The 22,212-nt window shown below is 42.8% G+C and overlaps 1 protein-coding gene across 1 annotated transcript; it reads left to right on the top strand.

The window, feature by feature from the left end:
- The first annotated feature begins 274 nt into the window (after nt 1-274).
- LOC133844371 (ets DNA-binding protein pokkuri) lies at nt 275-22,024 on the top strand. The gene is made up of 4 exons (XM_062278326.1): nt 275-1,507; nt 18,480-19,735; nt 20,088-20,943; nt 21,009-22,024. The coding sequence occupies exons 2-4, from the start codon at nt 18,541-18,543 to the stop codon at nt 21,235-21,237; spliced, it is 2,280 nt and encodes a 759-aa protein (XP_062134310.1). The 5' UTR covers nt 275-1,507; nt 18,480-18,540; the 3' UTR covers nt 21,238-22,024.
- Nucleotides 22,025-22,212: the final 188 nt, after the last annotated feature.

The raw sequence follows: 22,212 nt of genomic DNA, 5'->3' as shown, positions 1-22,212 counted from the left end.
CAACGTGCAAATATTCGGAAGAAATATTGTGTGCAAGAAGAAGAACATACAAATAAAATAATAAATTAAATTCTTGTGTTTGTCTTAACCTTTCTCTCTTACACACTAACGATTTGAGCGCACTCTTAAAAAATGCCGTCGTCTTTATGGCCGCCTCTCATTGTTGTACGGTCTCTCTCTCTCTCTTTTCCATTTACTCAAAAATGCGCATGCTCCGCTCTCTTGGCGCGCGCGGTCTCAGTTTATTTCTTACTTGCTTGTGTTTTGAGTCACAACGTAAGAAACTTTCGTGGTGAGCGGACGTGTTGCTGCGGAACAAAAAAAAAAGTAAATGAAAAATTTGTTGTACAATCAAAAATAATAATTCCCGAATTGTAATTGTGCAAAAATATTGTATTTAACGCATTGAATTTGATTCAATGCCCGCAGCGTTACTAAATAAACAAGTGTTCGCAAAATAAATAAACATCTTGATATTGAAATCAAAACATAACAAGCAAGAAATTGAAATTGAAAAGAGAAAAAGCAAAAACCAACAACAATTGTGGAAGAAAAGCCGACGACAAGAACGAGAATCAAAGCATAGAAATAAAAAATAAAAAAAATAACTGTGTATGCGCCAAGTTTTCTGTTTTTGTGGTTGTACTCGACAAATAAAAATACAAGCGAAATAAACAAAAAAAAACTTGGGAAACAACAAAAACAAAACATGTTCAAGTGAAAAAAGGAAGCAGATTATTATAGCATTGTTGTTGTCGTTGTGTGCGCGCTTGTAGCATAACGTAGTAAGGCGACGTAAGCGCAACGTGAAACGTGAAAAGGGCCCAAGCTAAAAGAAACAACAAAAAACACAGACGCAGCACAAGTGCATCGCGACCGTCATTCTCTCTCCTTCGCTCGTCCGTGTACGCGCGTGTGTTTTACATGTGTGTGTGTGAGACAGGAACAGACGGAAGTACTTTTTAGGTTCTTTGTGGCTGTCGTTGCTGCTGCCAAAGCCGGCCAACGTCAAAGCCGGCCAACGTTTTGTTGTTGCGTTTTGTTTCATTTTGTTTTTGTTTGCTCTGCGCGCCATGGCAAATAAGAAACATCACATGAAGCAAATTTAAGAGACACACACACACACACACATATACATAGGATTGCTCTACCTATCTCCAGAAGTGAGTCTCCACAATGGCCACTTGACAGCAGCAGGAAAAAGCAGAACCAGGAAATCAGCAAAGCAAGCAGCAGCAACAAAGTGCATGCATTGCGTTGCGTGACGATAACGCCACACGTTACGTTACGTTACGTCTTAGTGCAGCAGTTGTAGTTGTCCGGCAATAACAACCACAACAACACTAGCAATAGCAACAAGCGTATTCTCTGGATCTGGACAACATATCCGCTTCCGCGTTGCGCTGTCGCTAAAAAGCTTAAAGCTTAAAGAACGACAGAAAAACAGACAACAAGTATTACAACAACAAGGAACTACGTCACGGCACAGTGGAGCTAAAGCAAACAGGTAAGCCACGAAAATTGTACCATTTTCTTTTCTTGTTTTTTTTTTTCTTACAATATTTTGTTGTACACAACGATTTGCTTGTACAATTTCTGACCTCTCTCAGCTTCGCAGCATATGTTTCTTTTCATATCGCACTCGTAATATAAAACATAAATCTGTTCATCTGCCTCCCCCGTTACCCCTTTCTTGGCCCTCCTCTTTCACGCTCCACACACGTTCAAGCATAATAACAAGAAGAAAACAGTTGATAAATGTTAACGCTAATCTTTGGGATTGTACAATTCGTTTTATTGTTTCTGTCATGCTCTGACATTTACAACGTTTTCTTAGTTCTTTTTTCTCGCTCTCTGCCTTAGTTGAGGTCAACAAATTATAATTCCCTTTGCGTCCAAGATTATTTCATCGTTTAGTTGTTGAACTACTTTACAGCATTAGCGCAGGGCACTTTATCTTTATCTCTCTGACTTGTACTACAAACTACAAATTTATATATTTCTGGTTTTGTTGTTTTATCTCAATCTTGAAGTGCAAAATATAAAAATAAACGCAAAATCATATTTTTTTTTGCATTCGTCAAAAGTTGTCTTTATCGAGGTAGTTTTCACACCTCGGTGGAATAATATTTACCGATCAATTATGTGGATACATAACCTAGAAATGTTAGTTATTCTAATTGTTACAATAAGCCGTTGCATTAGCCATTTGAATGATTCCCCGTCTTCCCGTATTTGAACATAGTCGACTGTTAATTACAAATTACCCATCCGTAGTAAATGTGGTGAACTGTATCGGAGGCAAATCTTAAGCTTCTTCTTTGGTTTGCTTGGTTATATATTATATATGTATATGGGGGTTTTGACTTGGTTCGACGGGTCTCTTGTTGCATGCACTTTTTCTATGGAAGTGAAACAAAAGCGGAGCGTTAAGCTCCAATTAGGTTGATGTTGCTTCGCTTTGGCAGTTGCTGCTGCTGCTGCCGAAGCGCACGTCAGCGAAATCTTATCGCAAACGAACCCGCTGCTAAAAAAAAAAAAAAAACAGCAGAATTGTGTTTATTTGTTCGCCTGCTGCTGCAGTCAACGTCGCAGTCGCAGTCGCTGTCAACGTTAGCGCTGTTGTCGCCGCGCAGCTGAAACGAATCAGCCAACAGTTCCTGCTTCTGGTTTAGCTACACACACACATACACACAGCAGCAGCACACACTAACACACACAGACATCGCGTAGACGAAAAGCTCTACTGCTGTTTGGGTGGCGGCTGCAAAAGGCAAAAACAAAAAAAAGGAAGGCAGGCAGCACACCTGATCATGCTGATCGTGTCCCCCCACACACGCACAGTGCTCTCTCTCCACATCAGTCTACACTCTGGCGTCTCCACCCTTTCACAGATTTCCGTCGATAAATTTGATTATGAGTGTGTGTGTGAGTCTTGCGTGTTATTTATTTAACATGCTTGGCTCTCCAATTAGCGAAAAACGAAACAAATCGTTGAAATATCTATGTAGACATAAATACACATACATATATAGCAGACAAACAGAAATCTTTCCAGCTGAAAAGCAATAGCAGCAGCGATTTTTATGGATTTCTAGACCCGTTAACTTTCCTGGTTCTCTGTGTCTGTCTGTCTGTCTGTTTGCGTCGTCTGTGTGGCAGCAGCAAAAAGCCAGCGTAAATACAATAAATTAAATTCACTTCCGCATTGCTCCACAAACGACGTAACGGGTGAGTGTGTGGCAACGGCAACGTAAGAGACGTGCGCGCGACGTAAGAAGCAAGAGCGAAAAGTTTGTACGGAAGCAAAAACACGAAAGAGAGCGTCGCCAATACACAGATGACGACGACGATCTGTCGGGTCACCAGCATGGCATGGCAATTGGGGAAACAAACGTACACATACAGGCTAGCTCACAAATCCACACACATACAATTCCAAATGCATGTATGTATGCCATGCTAGAGCAGCCATAACATGACAAAGGGGGTGGAGTGGGAAGGGGAGACTAGCAAACAGGTATAAAAAGTGTTGATCGCAGCAGGTAGAAGGAGGAGGCGAAGGCAAAGGCATCAGATAGAGCAAGAAAATGCCCAGCAACAACATTAGTGAAAAGTAAAGCATTGTGACGACGCTGTATGTTAGCTCTCTCTCTCTCTCTCATTGTTGTATAAAATCAAAATGATCTGCGACTAAAAGGGCTTAAGGCTCTCTCACTCAATGTTTGTGTGTGCATTGTTGGGGCTTGGCAGCTGTGAGGCTCTTCTACTTCTTCCTCTTTCGCTTTGCGCTCTCTTTGAGTCACACTCGCACACACATACTCAAATGCACACATGCATGCAAAGTGCATTGAGAATGAGTCGTCGCCGTCTTTAGCTGTAGCTGCCGTAGTTTTTGTTTTTATTATTTTTGCTGACGCCGATGACTTTTAGTTGTTTAAACTTGCATGCGGAAGTAGCGCACATAGCAATTGTATTTGCTTGCTATTCGTAGTTGGTGTTGTTGTTGTTTGAGTTTCTTGCTGCGTGTTGTTATCGCCAACACAGATGTAGCTATTGTTGTTGTTGGAGCTGTTGATGTGTGCTATATTGATGTTTTGCAATGTGCTCTACTCATACACACATGCATTCACGAATTGTGTGAACATCATGCGCCATAACACGTTCCACGCCCTCACTTTACACCCCGAATAGCAGCTAGCAGCATTATGGCAGCCACTTGTGCGGCCAACAACAACGACGACCCATTTTATAGTGCACAAAATCACACTAACCTGAATTTGCCATAAATGTTTAGCGGCCACACACACACACACATACGCAGCATCCATTTATGCTGTCTCCGATGAAAGTCTACACTAGTTTGTTACACTATCTGGCTGGAATCGCATGAATGCGTGTCAATGTGTGTGCCGGCTATCTTTCATCTCCAGACAACGCTGTTGATCGTGCGAAAAAAGCTTTAAGCTCCCTCTACCACAACAGTTAAGCTTATTACCTTTTTTATGCGACCATAAGAAGGGTATAATAAAATTGCGCAAATTTATGTAACAAGCCTCAATACGGGCAGATAAGCTCTAACCATAAAGCGGAAATGTAGATGCAGCTCTAAAGAATGTGTGGCTGAGTTGAGTTTATTGGGAAGTTGTCTTTGTGACGGCAATCTGACAATTTGTCAGTGCCATAAGCTTCCATAATATCCCTGCACACACACACACTCACACTCACACATTTTTCCCAGCAAAGGCCGTTTGCGCAGAGTCTACAAAACTCTCGCCATGTGAAATGTGAGCAGTTGTCGAGTTGTTGTTGTTGCTATGTTGGAGACTTGCGATCGTGGGTAACCTGTTGTGTGAATTATGTTACGAACGTAACGTAACGTGTTTCAAAATATAGGAAGTCTTGCTTGAGTTATACCGCCGACACAACAACTGCAACGGCACCAACAACAACTAAATGGCTTTCGGGGTTCAGCTTGGTTGGTGTATCTTGGTGTAGCATTAACGGTGCTGCCTTGTTGTTTCTGTTGCTGTTGCTGTTGCCTATTATCTAACTACGCCAAAGAGAAAGAAAGAAACGAACAACATAGTCAACAGCGAAGCGAAAAGAGCACAAAAAATGCGCCACATTTTGCCGTTTTGCTTGGCACATTTTCTTTTTCCTTTTCGTACGTTGTGTGGCACACTCACACTCCACTGGAGGGAGCGATCTTTTTGGTGGCGTGCTGAAGCAAGAAGTGGAGTAGTGTAATGTTGTGGAAAAGTCGCTGTTGTTGCTTGTTGCTGGTGCCGTTTGTCGATGCAACACAATTAGGTAATTTTATTTCTTTCTTCTCTTCTACGGCGCATGTCTAACTAAACCTATTGAACTGGACAAGCTCCCAGGACTGGTGGGACAGCGGGGTGTGCAACGCGATGTTGCATTGCGTGGTTTTCAACGTACAACGTAACACTAACAGTCAGTATATGTGAATTTGGAGTACGAAACCAACGATGTCGTAATGACCGAAAAGGAAGTTGGGTGTCGTTCATATCTGTCTATCGCCAGCGTCATAGCTGTGAATGCAATGCACCTGCAATGCACTTTTTATGATCAGTCCGGACGTAGACCTTTCCTTCCTACTGCTTTATCAGTCAGTCAAGTGTCAAGACTAGCAATGTTACGCGACAAAGTGTGCTCGACTCTGAGTTATGCAGTAACTATGAGTGTAGATATTATGCTATCGTGTTGAGATTTGTAGAATTGTTTAATATAGCTATTATCTTGGAAAATGGTTCCGTAAAACTTCAACCTGAACAGTGTGAAGCCTATTAGAGTACTCTCAGCAAATTTGGTAGCTGAAGCGTTTCCAATGCCACAGATATACGTGTTTAGATCAATGGACAGACAGTCAGACAGAACAGGACATTGAAGTGCATTAGAAATGCGTTTTACTGTTACCTACTTAAAGTGCTGAGTCTCTGAGAATGCATCTCGGATATCCTAGAGACCGGCTAAGCCGGTCTTATCTTACCTGTTGAACAATGACCCGACAAACTGTAGGTGGTCTGGTCCGCACTCCTCCTGCTATTAATTGTTGAGTGCTCAAGTGCTACGACCTCGAAACGCCCCCTTGCTGACCGCAACGAATTCACAATGAACCTCGAGAGACTGTGACTGTTTTTCCTGACATTTTTCGTGGAAACTGACTGGCACAGCGGAAGGAAGAAAAGCGACAACACTCGAAACGCAGCGAGCGCAATACAATATAAGTAAAGATGAAACAAAAAGATTGCAGCTGAGCTGCACCCTTAAGAAGAAGCTGCCACTCCAAAGCTACCCGGGCGGTCCTCAAAGTGAATTTCGACTACAAAAACACCAATTCATATAATAGAAATTTCTATTATATGTATATTATATTATGGTTGTAGCGAGTATATGGTTGTAGTATATGAGTATTTGTATTTATATATAATTGTATTTTTGGCACTGGCAAATCGTTCATAAATCAATTTGATTTCGGCGCCCGATAGCATTGATAAGGAAATGCGTTGCCCACACACTATCAACGAGAGTAGAAGTGTGAGTTTGTGTGTGAGTTCCTATCGTAATCGCGGCAAATGTTCGATAAGAGCGTCAAGTGGAAGAGCTGCAAATTCCCAGTTGGGGCGAAACACGGAACGAAAATCGCTTGACTCGCGGGCAAGAGAAACACACAGAGGGAGGAAGAGAAGTCGCAATATTAGGGGGAGCAATATAGTAGAAGGAGTTTATTGTTGGTTTGCAAGAATGATTGTGGCTATGGAAGTGAGGAAGGGGGGGCTGCACTAACCGGAAATGACGTCAGCACAACGGTATATATTTAATTGCAGCTCGGTTTCGATGTCTCGGGAGTTTCGAGTGATAATCGAGAATGCCTCGTATACCTCGATATAGTGCTAATCATAATCAATTGCTCTATGGTTGTATTTGTTGTGGTGGAACTCACCTCTCGATACCCTTGCACTTGGTCTAGTTTATGTTTTGCAGCTGTTATTGTTTATACAATGACGATTACGCAGCACTTGTAAATTTAAATTATTTTCATTATTTATTTATAGACGAAACAAATCACAATGGGCAGAACAATAGATATCTCTTTTGGGTCGAAATACCCTACTCAATTATGCTGCAGTCTTGTGACTTTATTTCGCAGTATTCAAATTAATTAGTAAAACTATCAATTTAATAATATAATATCGCATTTTTATCTCTTTTACTTTTGATGAATGAAAATAGTATCCAATTTATTAGGTTTAGTTGTGACGAACGTCGTTGACGAATTAAAATGCCTTAGCTTAGGGTAGCACAGACAAAAAAAAAAAAAAAACAATCGTACAATTTCTTTAATCATATCGCAGTTCACAAGTGGGAACTAATATTGTTGGTGCCTGTGTTCAATTATAGCTCTATATATATACAACAATATTCAACTCAGAGATTTGGAAATACAAACGCTGCGCCAATAGGAAGCCATCAAAAAAAATATGAGCACTTGAACTTAAAGCCATCACACACATAATCGTGATAAGTACACATATATCAATTTGTATTTGTGTATTTGTATTTGAGTTGTGTTGTGTTGTGTTCAATAAACTCGATCAAAAGCAGGCATTATGTCAGGGACAAGGAATGGGAAGGACTCTTGAATTATTGCTGACCATCATTGCGCATATTTAAAAATACTCTACAAATTCCAAAGGTGACTGATTAGTCGTTGGCATTATTGTTATTATTAAGCATGTGGTCAGATAAGCCCAAAATTGATAATGAGTTTATGCGAAAAATTTAAATTTCATCGAATGGTGGAATTCTAAAGAACCAGCTGACTTTATAAAAACGCGCACATTTGCTTAAATATTTCAATAGTCATTTTATGCTTTCGAAATGCCAAATTTTTGATTATCGTTAACAGTTGCGCGACTCTTAACATTATGTTATGTGCTGCTGTTAACAGTGGGTGCGTCGACATTAACATTTTATGTTATGTTAAAGTGAAACTGTTGTTTGCCTTACAATATTGCGATTGCCTCTCTAATCTCGAGACAGACGACGTCATAAGCGGATGCAGTTCTTGACTGCAGCTGGTTGCTACGTGTTCCTCTATAGACTCTATAGACAAGTGCATACATACATATATAGATCTATATAGTTGTTTCTAAGCACCCTTTTGAATTGAGATTTGTTCGTTGCACTTTTAACAGCTGTTGTTATTTTGCTATTATTTTATTGCATTTCCCCATAGCAGTTTATAGCTGATATCAGCAATAAAAATTAAAACAAGGCGTCTATCGTAGCCAGCGAGAGCAAGCGAGACGGGGAATATAGAAGACGAGCAGGAAGATAGATAGAGAGGCAGCAGCGAGTTCATCATCATCATCATCATCATCATCGCTAACAAAGCTAAAGTCGAGTGCTTGCATATAAACAAGAATAACAACAGAATATAACCATATAATAATAATGAAATGATAATTATAAAAATAAGCAGCGAGAAAAATGAGGAGGGGGCGACTGTGAGTCAAGCTCTATGATAAGCCTCGGGGGAGACTGCAAAGAATTGAAAGAAAGAACTGTGAGAGCCACAGAGTGCTCGAGTGGAACGTGGCTAAGTTAATCTAATGAGTTGCACTCACAATTAAGCAACTACGACTATTGTGACGTTTTGCCTCTAATAGAGCGTCTTGCAACTTCAAGTTGCTGCTTACTGTTTGCCGCATTGCCACAGGCCACGTGTCGCATGTTTAGACCATTTGCTAATTATGGAATTTGGCGACAATAGCAAACATCCTACTTCTCTTCATCATCATCAACATCTTTGAGCATCATCATCATCACTTCTGGTGGCGTCATCATCTTCTCTAGAAGCTGCGGCCAAGCCTTTTGGCTCCTTCACAGCACACTTTTTTTTTTTCTTTTTTCTTTTTTGCTGCCTGCTACGTGATGTTCGTGTCAATTTGTTGTTTGTTTTCATTCTGTTTGCTTTACTTGGAAATTATAATAATATAATCTCTGTCTTCTAGCTGTCGCTCTCACTCGCACACTCTCTTCTACTATCTCTCTTGCTGTATCTTGCTCTTTCTCTCTGTTTGCTACGCCCCCAGCTCTTTATGTTCACATTTCCCCAACCGAATCAAGCACTCGGACTCGAAGCCCCCCGAAGTCCGCACTTGTTGTTGGGTCGTTGTGTCGTCAGCTTCTTAGCAATTGCCTCGGGTCTATTGTTGTTGCTGTTACTGCTGTTCTTGTTCTTGTTGTTGTTGTTGTTTATTCATTTGACACTTGGAATTGACGTTGTCGCGCATTCGCTTGAATTTTATGACAAATGTCATCAAAATGTTGAGCTTGCTAAAAATTTTAGAATTAGCTAAAATAGATGACTAGGTTCATCCACAATTCCGCTTCCTACAATTGCAAACAGCGAGAATTGAATCTGCACCTAACTGTGGATGATATTTCTTTAGAAATTCCCATTATATCGCTTACAAAAGGAGCATAGAACTGGGGAAATATATTCAAATGATCATTGAAAAGAGGAAATTATTAGCAGAAAAGGAAGATCATTTGGGAGTATCTGCGAAAGAGCTTCTTAGTGAACAGAATGCAACTGCAAAAGATTATACTTGTAATTAAAAGTGATCTCAAGTATCTCTGTATCAGCATCCAAGATCAATTGGGTCGTCAAGAGAAAGATGTTTGCGCTGTGGGGAGAAAACAAAGATCGAGTGTAACAAATGACTTCCCCATATACATAGTTCGTAAATAATTGAAAGCGCTGTAATCTATGACTGCGATTAAGATTGTGTGACTGAGACTGATCGCTTCCTGAATTCCTCAACTGCAACAGTTAGACGATCTCATGTTGAACTGTTGTTAGACATTATCGCACTGCTGTTGTGGGTGTAGAGGGGAGGTAAGAAATAGCTGTTGTTGTTGTTTCGGTTCTTGTAATGATTGTGTTTTCATTTAATCAATAATTTATGTCTGTGCGCGTATCGCATGTCAAGACAATACTCGTCATTTACTTCCCATTCCCATTCCCAATGATTGCGATTGCGATGCGCAATGCAATGGGCGCTGATGTGATTCGATTCGATGTCTGCCACACTTAGTTCACTTGGGTCTTTCCAAAAGATAAGTACAAAGTACAATTGAAGTTTCTTCCTCCCAGGTGGAATTTCTCTATTTTTAGAAGCGATTTTGCAATGATGTTTTTATTTTGTTTTTTGGCAATTTCCTGTGAAGTGCTTCTAACAAAAAATTACGCATCAGACATTGACTTGTGTTTGCTGTAGAGCGTACTTCCTTTGGCATTAGCTGAGGAAGTGAATCGATCCAATTACTGTGTTGGCTTGTTGTAGAACTTGTTGGCAGAATCTTTGTGCGAGCGAGCAGTTAACCCCAAAAGCTCCTCCTCCTGCTCGTCTGCCTGCCTGACTTGATTGTGATTATAGTAGTCGAATACTAGTTGTATTCCAAGTCGTATTCATAGTGGTTGTTGCTTTGGTTCGTTCGCTTCTCACTCTATGCCTCTGCCTCTGTCTCTGCCTTTGCGAACATCCGCTTCCGCATTTATTAAGTGTCTTTCCAGCGCAAAACGCGCAAAATGTTTTACGTTCCACGCTCCGCGCTCGCTTAGAACGCTTTTTACAATTCAGGTTTTAGCAGGCGCTTTGTTTTTGTTTCACACTCATTACGATACCCTGTAAATGCAATTGAAGCGTGTATCGCCAACGAAAGGGGCGTGGCAAAACCAATTATGTGTTTACTTTTTTTCATATTTTTAATATCTCCTAAAATCGTGAAGAATAATGCCAGGTATTCAACTTTCAATGCTAATTGCAGCTCAATTATTTGTGTAACTATTCTGATAATTCCAGAGGGTAACTCCAAGTCGGGTTTTGTTAGTTCGCTTTTGTCAGTTTCAGCTTTTTGCATTGCGCTCTGTAATTAAGATGCGAGGCGCGATCGTCGTCATCGTCGTTGTCTATAGACTGTAGAGCGAACAAAACGAGCTGTGCGATCAGATCAAGCCAAAGTTCTGAGCTGCTGCTCAAAAGAAGGGGGAACAAGAAGAAGAAGAAGACAAGACAAGGGCAGGGAGGTGTGATGGTGGGGAGGAAACGTAGCTGGCTCCATGCATGCCTAGATTCAAGCAATGTGCTTGATTACTAGCGCAAATACTAACTACCGGTTTAGATAGAGACCACAGATATATATAAATATATACATATATATATGTATGTATGTATACGTATACAACACAGCAGAGATAGCGAGGAGACAGCGACTCACAACACGACTGAGTCAACTTGACTTGGACTTGGCTGCGTCTTGCATTGGACTGGACTCGGTCTTGGCATGCACTTGGCGATAGTTATACCTGAAACTTAAAAGATTGAAGGGTATTACAAGTTAAGTTTGAAGATTAACTTTTCTTTTCTTTTTTGTGTACAAGCTTAAGCTTGAACTTATTTTAATTTTCAAATTTAATATGAAAATCAATGTTAAGGTACTTACTAATAAGTTAAATTTGCAAGTAAAGCTGAAGCTGCTTCCTTTCGCATATGTACATTCTTCGTGAAATTTCACAAAATACATTTGCCGAGTATCTCATAGTCGAGCGAACGTATTTGACTATCACATTCTTTCGTTGGCCAGCTTGCTTGCTTCGGCCACATCCGTGCCGAGGCGCTGATCTAATTGACCATTTTTTGCGCTACAGGAAGCTGACTCGCTTGTCTAGATCAATTGGCCAAGTTAAGCGTAGTCGAGAGAAAGAGAGAGAGAGAGAGAACTACAACGGGGGCATGGCAGAAGAAAGAGGTGGAGGAGCAGAGCAGGAAGTCAATAACCAAACGGGCAACGACAACAAGCAAATATAGCAGCTGCCTTCTTCGACCACGACTACGACCACAACTCTATCTGTATCTGCATTTGTATCTGTATCTGTAGCTGTATCTTTCACTGTGTCTGTGCATATCTATAAGTTGGCCGTCTTATCTTATCTGCGCATATTTGTTATAAACTTACTGAAAAAGAACTCAAGCAAATCGTAAACATTTCATAATACATTTAAACTTTATAGTGGAAGTGTGGCACACACTCACACACACACACACACTCTCACAGAGAAGCAAACAACGGAACATGTTGTATATATCTGTTGTCGCTCGCTGGGCTTGTCCATATCATGACTGCTATCAAAAGAGTCGACACCCCAAGACAACAAGTAATCCTAGTTTACAAATATCACAAAAAAAAAAAAAGAAATGCTTCACGCCCATCCCCACCCCACATGGGGAGTAGGAGGTGCAGCAAGTGGCCTGCCGCGTGGCTGCTTATCGCTAAGAACAACAACAAAAAGATGAGGTTTTGATGGACAAGGTTCAGGGGCGTCTTCAAGGCAAAGAATGAGGAAGTTTTTAGGAGAGCAATTACAGAAAGCGCAAGTTAATGGTCAAAATAAGTGTTTTATATATTGTTTATTTGCTTGCTGCCTTTCCAAGCAGCTCCTTTTTCCGCCGCCTTCTACTTAATGGCAATTTTGTGGTATGCCAAACACGGAAGCAACTGACTGTGGCATCGAAACCAACTCAATTGACCCCGAACCCTAACCCCGACCCCCTTAAAAGCGGCACACTCACAGTCACACTCACACATCAAGACAAGCAACCCCTTGATGATGATGAGAGTCAACTGCTGACGACAACTGGCCTTATTAAGTTAGACTAGGTTAAAGCGGAGCAAAAGACGAGTGGAGAGTGCAGGGGAGGAGTTGGGGGAATTGCTGCAAGTGCGAGAAAATCGCAAAAACGTTGGAACAAACAGTTACGACTAATTGAATGTAATGGGCACAAATGATGCGTTGTCCCTTCGCATCGCTGCCCCTCACTCGCTATCTATTCCGGACTGTGGCAACATTGATGTGCCTCTTGTTGCACATACATACATAGGAACAATAAGCGTGGCAGTCGAACGATTGTGAACTCTGCTCGCGCGTTTGATGAACTCATCGCTGGCAAATACTACGATGATTGGTCTGCTTGAGAGAGTAGGTAGAAGATACTCAGATGTGATGGTAGTTTATAGTAGTTGTGGCTACCGTTGACGATGACGATGACGATCATCATGCTGATCATGATGGCGATCGTTATGATCATTTGATGATGATGCTGTGCTTTTATTGTTCCACAACTAATGCTAATGTTGTGTTGTATTCTCTGCTGTGCTGATCATGATGAACATAAAAAAAACAACGCTGCTGCTGCTGCTTCGGTTTGCATATTAAAATACCAAAAGGTTATCGAACGTTTGATATCATTAAGCATTTGTATTCAGCTTTCTGTTGTGTGTCTGTAGATATGTCGGCGGCATATCTGTGCCTCATATCATTAGAGACCCAAACCCCCACACACAACACAACACAACACAGCACAGCACACAACACATTATAAAGAAACAACGAATAAAACACAAAAAAAAAGATATGCGCAAAGCATAAAGATGAACAATGAGGCAGCAGAAAGTCAAAGAGCGCTCCAAGTGCTGAATCTTGGAATCTCTAGAACAACAAACATGCACGTAACGCCTAGACACACACACACACATAGACACTACGTAGTGCCCCCAAAAACCCAAGAAAACAAAACAAGAAAGCTATAGTTAAGTGTACACGACTCTAAGATACCCGCTACCTATTTTTTTGTTGTTGCTAGAAATACAACAAAACAATTTAGTGTAAAATTTATATAGCCTTCTTTACCCTCCAGCTAGCGGGTATATGAAAAGAACATCATAAAAGATTGGGTTCTCTGTTGTTGTTTTTTTCGGGAGGGGATTTAGCTTGAGGTCAGCTGAAGCGTTTTCTCTAATCTATCTTCCATATAAATATATGATGTAGAGTACATGCGGAACATATTTGGGTTGCCGAGATCTTGTCGCGTGATCTCCAACTACTAAAAACTAATAACTGACTAAAGTGTGAGGATCTGTGATCATTAGTGGCAGCAACAATTCTATAGAAAACCCAAAAGCGCCCCTCGGGGGAGCAAGGGGCCAACGATCGTTGTTGCGATCAGGTTAAACCGCCTTTCTTCAGTGGCTGCTTCTTCTGCTGCTGTGGCGGCTGCTGCTGTGGCGGCTGCTGCTGGGCAACCGCAAGCTCCAAGTGCGTAACGATGATTGATTTGCTTGCTCAAGAGTTTGGCTGATCGACGCGCAGTGATCGTGGCTTGAGTTCTGTTTTCTGGCTTTGGGGTTTCTTTCGGTTGCTCCACAAAAAAGTGCCTACGGCGCTTAAACCAAACACACAATAACAGCAACAACAAATCAACAATTCTACCAGCAAAGTGACGATCTAGACAAAAATTGTCGAGAGAAGAAGAGAGTGTGTTGGGGAAGGGGAAGGGGGAACTGTCTTTGTTGTTGTCGCGATCGCGCGAAGAAGAACCCGGAATTGGCGTCTTTTTTTTCGTCGTCGTAGTCGTTGTCGTAGTCAACTCGTCCGAGTATGTGGTTTTTATGCGATGATCACTAATACCAAAAGAGCTCCAATACGTAAAGCTCACGCTCACGCGCTTGTTATGCATGATCAGCTCAATATCTGGACGTGTATGTGTGTGGGGTTGGGTTAAGAGCGGGTTTTCGACGCGGGGCGGAACGGGGGAGTTGTAGCGAGGCGAAGCAAGCTCTACGTGCCAGTTGTTGTTTCTTTAAATATATGCTTCAGCATTGTTGTAGCGATCGTTGTTGTTCTTGTTGCTGTTTCTTTGAGCAGTTATAAAGCAAAGCAGGTCGTTGACTTGGTTTTGAATTTTTGTGCTTATTAATTGAGTATTTGATATGCCGGAATATGGCGTACGATTCTTGCTACATACGGTGGAATTCGCATATACATATTCTTCGACAACTACGTCGATTTTTTCTACTAGTATTCCTTCTACTACGATTTATTTCCTTCACTGCCGCATCTTCTACTCCACGATCTCGCCCTATGTTTTTTTTCCTGAGCTACACGTGCAACACACACGATCGATGGCTTCCCTTGAAATCATCAAGACAACAAAAGCGGGAGACCCGAAGGTCCTCTATAGCCATAAGGGTTGTTGTTCCTCAACAGCACTTGAGAATTCAGCCTGCAAATGAAAAAAAAAAATAAAGATCCGAAACAAAACTGAAAAGAAGACCTCATAAAAGAGATCAAATGTCAACTGTGTTGTTGTTGGGACTGCTTTGTTGTGTGCATTGCCTTTGCAAGTGTGTGTATGTGTATATACTCTGAGATTTGAGATCGGGCGGGTTTCCAAGAAGTCCTACAAGAAGATGTAAAGTGCATCCGCAGGTACGCATTTCCTTATTCTCATCTCCCATCCGTTCCCCCTCTCAGCTCGTCTCACATCTTTTGCGTCTCTCTACCTGCTGCAAATGCAGAGACCAGAGACCATCATTAACAGCACCATCAGCATCGCCATCGTCATCGCCATCACCATGAGCATCGGCAACATCCCTTCCTTCTCTCCTGTTGGGCCGTTAATCTTAATGCGCCGTGGCGGCTGTCGCTTCTGCCTTTTTTATGTTATCAGATTTTTCTTATTTTCTCATCGTTTCGCTCTTTACAACTGCGCAGCAGCAACTTGCAACAGCCACTTGATGCACAGCCAGAGACCAGATATCTTGTCTCTCTGCCCCAGGGAGGATGCGCCTACGGAAATTACTCATTAACTTCTCTGGCGACGCAGCAACATACTATATAACGATGCACTTTGCTGTGGCATCAAGTGGAGGGGATGGTTACTGTTGTTGCATGCTGCATGATAGATCAAACGTCGTATTAAGTGCAAGGAGAGAGACTTAGAAAGTACTTATGAAATTTGATCAAAACATGATGAAAAATTAATTAGGCAACGCAAGGCCGTCAAGTTAAAAAAAATTCCTTCATTTTAAGTGTATATGTAAATTACTAAATTAGGCAGCTTCGATTTGTTATCGATAGTACAGGACGATTGCCATGTGTTGGCATTTTGCAACACTCATTTCCGATCCCACGCCCAACCATCGCATTCGCCAAATACGCTAAAAGCGGAAATCTCTCTCTGCACGAGCAAAAATTCTTTGCACGCACACATACACATGCATACGCATTCCTCCTAGTATGCGGACATTTCTTTCTCGCTCACACTGCTGCATTTTCACGAGATTTTACCTTTTACATTTCTTATTCGTTGTTGTTGTTTGGAGATCGACTGTGGCGGCTGCTGCTGGCATTTTTCTAAACTGATCGTTTTATAATTTTCGTTTGTAATTTCCGTTGAAACCGGTTCGCCATCATCCGCATACCTCTAACTACCTGTGCCTTGTTGCCCCTTATTGTGCCTGTTTTCAAGCCGCGCCTCCTTCGTCGTCGTCTCGTCTTCTTCGCTGCTGCTGCCTGAGATTTAGAATACACACAAACACATTCACATGTATGTATGTATTTATATTCGTATTCTCTTATTGCGTGCGTCGTTTTGTGTTCTGCTTTTGCCTTCTTTCACTATGTTGCTGTTGCTGTTGTTGGATGATGAACATTCATTTGTCATTTTACTACGTGCCACCGACTGGTTGAATGTTTATTTGTTTGTTGTACGCGTTGCCCGTCGAGCGAACATGTGTGTAGTACAATATATGAATTTATTTTAGTCAAATTAAACCATATGTTGTTGCGGCAACCAAAATAACACGTAGGATCGTCGACACATACATATACATACATACATACATATGTATGTATGCTTGTGTATGTGTTCATAATCAGTAGAGGGCAGCAGCACCTCTTAAACAAAACAAATAGACCCCCTCTAAGTAAAAGACATGTACACAATAAAATATTCATGTATATACACAGACACACACACAAGCAGAAGCAGTGATCATCATCATCATCGTAGTCATTATCATCATCTGTTGTGCCTGCTGGCTGCGTCTTCTCCTACTTCTTGCTCAACGCAAACAACAACAATAAGACAAGACAGGCAAGCAATATTTATTATTCACGCTCTCTCAGTCGTCGCAGTTGCCATCTCGCTTGCGCGCACGTCTCAATGTCTGAACTTTTAAGTAAATTTCTTTGCGCGCTCACTTGTTGAAACGCTTCCCGGAGAATGAGGAAGTTTCTGCCTTGTGTGAGAGCGAGAGCATGAGATGAGATAAATTTTAATGTCTGAGCGTGTGTGAGAGTGACATGCATATGAGTGTATGTGTGTGGGGACTGGGCAATGTCTGATCACGGCCAGTATACAGGGTGCTGTTGTTGCTTCTTTAAATTGGCTTGTTGCTCTCTTTACCCACTGGCGGATTTATTAGTCGCCGTAGTCGTCATCGTTGTTGCCCCAACGTCTTTCTCCAGATTGCTGCTGCTGCTGTTGGAAACGGGTTTTGTGTATGGAATGTGCACTTCCGTTTGCTTTTTGCCGCCGCTGTCGTCGTCGACGTCTGCTGCAGCCGCTGGCACTGATATGATGGTGGAGAAGGCAAGCCCAGACTTGCGAGTGGGCAAATGGGTACGGCTTTCAAGTTTCGTAAAGCGCCTCGCCACACATACATACATACAAACACCCCCAACTCCTCACCACTTGCCCAGCAGCAGCAGCGGCATCAATACATTCGTTTATGTTGAAATCTTACAGCGACTGATCACGCTAAAGATACTACACATGCATGTGCAAGTGTATGCGCATGTGTGTGTGTGCTGGGCTCCATGTGTTGTCGATTTGTATATATGTACATACATACATCCATACATATATATTATATGTTTGTACAGCGCTCATGTATTTATTTGCTGTCGGTGTTTGCTTTGTATACATCCGGAACATAGTAGCGTAAGCAGAGCTGCCGCCGCCAACGCATACATTTATGGCAATTACCATATTGAGAAATTTTCAATTATAATTAAACAAAACAAAAAGGCAAGCAGCTACAATATTTGTTTTCTATAATCGCGCTGCACTTGCGCTGAGTTATCGTTTTTTTTAAGTTTTGACAGTTAATTGTCATCGAAATCGGTATAGAATGCAATGCAAAAGGTAGAGGAAGAAAAAGGAGCGTGTGTGCTCGGATCATTGGCTGCGGGGGTGTGCGTTGGTGAGAACGAGAGAACGCGAGCACTCACCGTGTCAATGTGTTGGTGTGTGTATAGATTCTGACTCACGCGCTGTTCTCGCGCTCTCTGCCTCTCTCACTGTTGCGGTCGCTGCGGGATGCGTTGCCTGTGGAGCTTATTTGTTTATTAAGAAATCTGATTTGCTTGGAATGCGCAAATGTCTGTCTGCCTGTGAATGTGCGTATGTGTGTATCTTGGTGATGTGTGTACTCAGCTATTTAGTGGCGGAAGTCGATCGCCGATTGTCGATTGATGCCCACATCCTTTTGCGCCATAAAACTAATCGAAATTCTTTTTTTGCGCTCTCTTTCTGTTGCAGATTAATCCGAAGAATCTTGTGGCTTTGGGCATGATCTAAATTTCCATCCCCAACGCGTTGCATGTCCAAAATGAAAATGCTTCCAGTACAGCTATCACTGAATCCAAACATCTGGACCGATGTCATGTGGCGTTGCCCGCCACCGCCATCCAGCCAATTGGCTGAACTGAAGACACAACTGCCCCCATCGTTGCCGTCGGATCCACGGCTCTGGAGTCGCGACGATGTGCTCGTCTTTCTGCGCTTCTGTGTGCGCGAATTCGATCTGAATAAGCTCGACTTTGATCTCTTCCAAATGAATGGCAAGGCCTTGTGTATGCTAACCCGAGCTGACTTTGGTCATCGGTGTCCCGGTGCTGGCGATGTGCTCCACAATGTGCTCCAGATGCTCATCATTGAGTCGCATATGCTGCAATGGCATTTACCCAACAGTCCGGTGACGCCGACCGGCCGTTATCCGTTGTCGCCGCACAGTCATCCGCCGACTCCCACCTGGCCACCATTGAATGCTCCAACCGATCCCAGCAGCAATCCCTTCCATAGCAGCAGCTCGGCGGCCGCCGCTCATATGGCGGCGCATCATTTTATGGCGCCCAATTCCGTGACACTTAGCCCGCCACCTTCGGTTGATTCGCAGGCCAGCAGTCCGCCACAGCCGACGCCATATGCCCAAAATGGTGGCGTCTCCATTGCATCATCGTCCACCACATCGTCGTCATCAGCATCATCGGTAGCCACGACAAGCGCTGCAGCTGCCACATCGTCGAGTGGCAGCAGCTCAGCCAGCAACGGAGTACAACCCATGAAGGGCATCAGCAGCGCCAGCAGCAATCACTCCGACTCCGATGAGGAGTACTCCGAATCAGCAGCAACAAACAACAACAGCAGCAATAATGTGAATGGCAGCAAACTGAATACGTTGCCAGGTGGCGCGCTCTCCTACAGCGCTGGCAGTCCGCCTGGCACACCCATCCACAAGGATCTGAAACCCAACTGGACGCAGCAGTTGACCAACAGTTTTGTCAACTCCTGGTCTCAGCAACAGCAGCAGCAACAGGCGGCACAACAACAGCAACAGGCCGCTCAGCAGCAACAACAACAGCAGCAACAGTTGCCACAGAAGCTGACGCTGGAGAACACAGCTGGTGCTGTGCCAGCTTCAGTTGGAGGCGGCTCCATCTCGGCGCCCACGACTCCCAGTTACATGTACAAAGCGAAGCGTGAATTCTTCCCAGAGAACTCGGAGCCAAATACAAGTAAGTTAAAATTTTATATATTGAAACTACAACTGTTGGCAGAAAGAACTAAATTTATTAATTGGTACAGATTTTGTATAACGAAAAGAGTACTTTAGTACTTAATACAAATAACATATCAAATCATGGTACTTTAGTACTTTACTGAATACAACTGACGAGCATATGGTGCATTTATGAAACGGTACATTTATGAAATGGTACATTTATATATGCAACACACCAACCCTGCTTTGGTTTGCCCGTTTCATTTTCAAATTGTTTCATTGCCGACAGCTGGCGCCACTTGGCGCGTTATTCAAACACGTCGATAACAACATCACTTACTAATCGATAACACTTACTCTTACAGATGGCCGCCTGCTATGGGATTTTCTGCAACAGCTGCTGAACGATCGCAATCAGAAGTACAGCGATTTAATAGCCTGGAAATGCCGCGATACGGGCGTCTTCAAGATTGTCGACCCCGCCGGTCTGGCCAAGCTGTGGGGCATACAGAAGAATCATTTGTCGATGAACTATGACAAAATGTCGCGCGCCCTGCGCTATTATTATCGTGTCAACATCTTGCGCAAGGTGCAGGGGGAACGGCATTGCTATCAGTTTCTGCGTAATCCCACCGAGCTGAAGAACATCAAGAATATATCGCTGTTGCGCCAAACGACGACGCCAGCGAATGGTGTCAATGCAACGCCAGCGACGCCCAATCAGGGCAACAACCAGGCACCCAGCAGTCCAGCTGCTGTAGCCAACAACTGGACGCAACAACAGCAGCAGCAGCAACAACAACAGCAGCAGCAACAGCAACTGCAGCAGTCGCCACAGCGTCCTGCATCGCGGAATGGTCCGCCCATGAGTCTGCCCACAGCTGCTGCGGTGGCAGCCGCTGCTGCAGCTGCCGCATATGGTTTGCAGCCACCATCGCCGCTGTTTATGCACTATTTATCAGCTAATGCGGCGGCTGCTGCGGCCGCTGGACCGCCACCAAATTCACCAGCGGCTGTGGCCTGTTTGACGCCAGGTGCTGCCGGACAGACGGGCGACAAGTTTCAGTTCCATCCGCTGAAGCTGGAGAATGGTGGTGGCGTGAGCTCGGACAGCGCTGGCGAGGATCTGAAGCCCACCGATTTGAGTGTGAGCAGCAAGAGTGCGAGCAGCAACAGCAATAGCGTCAACAATAACAACAACAACAACGAGGATTGCTATCCGTAAGCACGATGCAACAAAAACAGCCAAAGGCATTTGTGCTAATCCCATGTGGACCTCTTTGCAGGCTCATACGCAATGCCGACGGCCTGACCACCATCAAGCTGATACGCTACAACGAGCCAACGCCAATCACGACGACGACGATGACGATGACGACGACAACGCATGCGGAGCAACAGCTCTCGCCCAAGTCGGAGCGCAGCCTGGAGGATGGCTCGCCAAGGCCCATGGATGCCACTGTGGAGCATCAACAGCATTCGCAGGCGGTGCCCATGGAAAGCGACGGCGTCTAAGAAGGCAAAGCAGCAAAAGGACAGGCAAAGACAAGCAAGGACAATCAGCCAATCCCTCATTTTTACTTCCCCCGCATCCACAACTTTACCTGAGCAACAAATGCAGCTGCCGCATGGGACCAGCATACACACACACACACATACACACCTTTTGTAAATACAACACACACACAGAAGCAGGCAAGAAGTAAGCCTGCTATTAATAATAGTGCATAAATAGTTGCATTAGCATTAATTATTAAGCTTAACAATACAATACATTTTATACTCTAAGACCCACAATCATAAACACACACATGCCTGCAATACACCCACATATGCACACACCAACACACACACACACATTTACATGTAATTTGTTTATAGAGTTGTAAGTAGTTCTTTTTTTGATTGGCGCAGCGCAGCCTTCAACGATTTACGATTTATACAGAGTTATGTGCCAATTTTCGACATATTAAATAACATTAATTATTCATTAAAATACACATTAAGTTTTAATCACACACACACACACACACACCCATACACCTACACACATGCCCCACATTAAGATGTAGTAGTGTGTAATTAGAATGTAAGTGTTGTCACCTTTGAGCTTTACAATGTTGCCTCAACAATGGTTTCACGTCGTAACATGGAAAACAAAATTGTTAGAAAATCAATATATATACATTTACACACATCTATATATGAACATATATACAAAATATTATATATATATTAAATTGAAAAGCGAACGAAATTTGGAAAATTGTTAAAGAATTATACAAAAAAAACAAAAAGATAAGAGGAGATCGAAACGAATTCGGATGCAGCCATTTAATTTTCATTTTCATTCAAATTGTGATAAACAACAAACAAAGTTTTGCAACAATTGGCTTCCATTTATTGAAAACAAACAAACAAACACACACACATACACAATCTACATATGTATTTATGTATTGTATTTAGTTCTTAGTTGCCTAACTTGAT

Source organism: Drosophila sulfurigaster, chromosome 2L (assembly GCF_023558435.1).
Source record: "Drosophila sulfurigaster albostrigata strain 15112-1811.04 chromosome 2L, ASM2355843v2, whole genome shotgun sequence".
Lineage (NCBI taxonomy): Eukaryota > Metazoa > Arthropoda > Insecta > Diptera > Drosophilidae > Drosophila > Drosophila sulfurigaster.
This window is presented reverse-complemented; position numbering and strand designations above follow the sequence as displayed.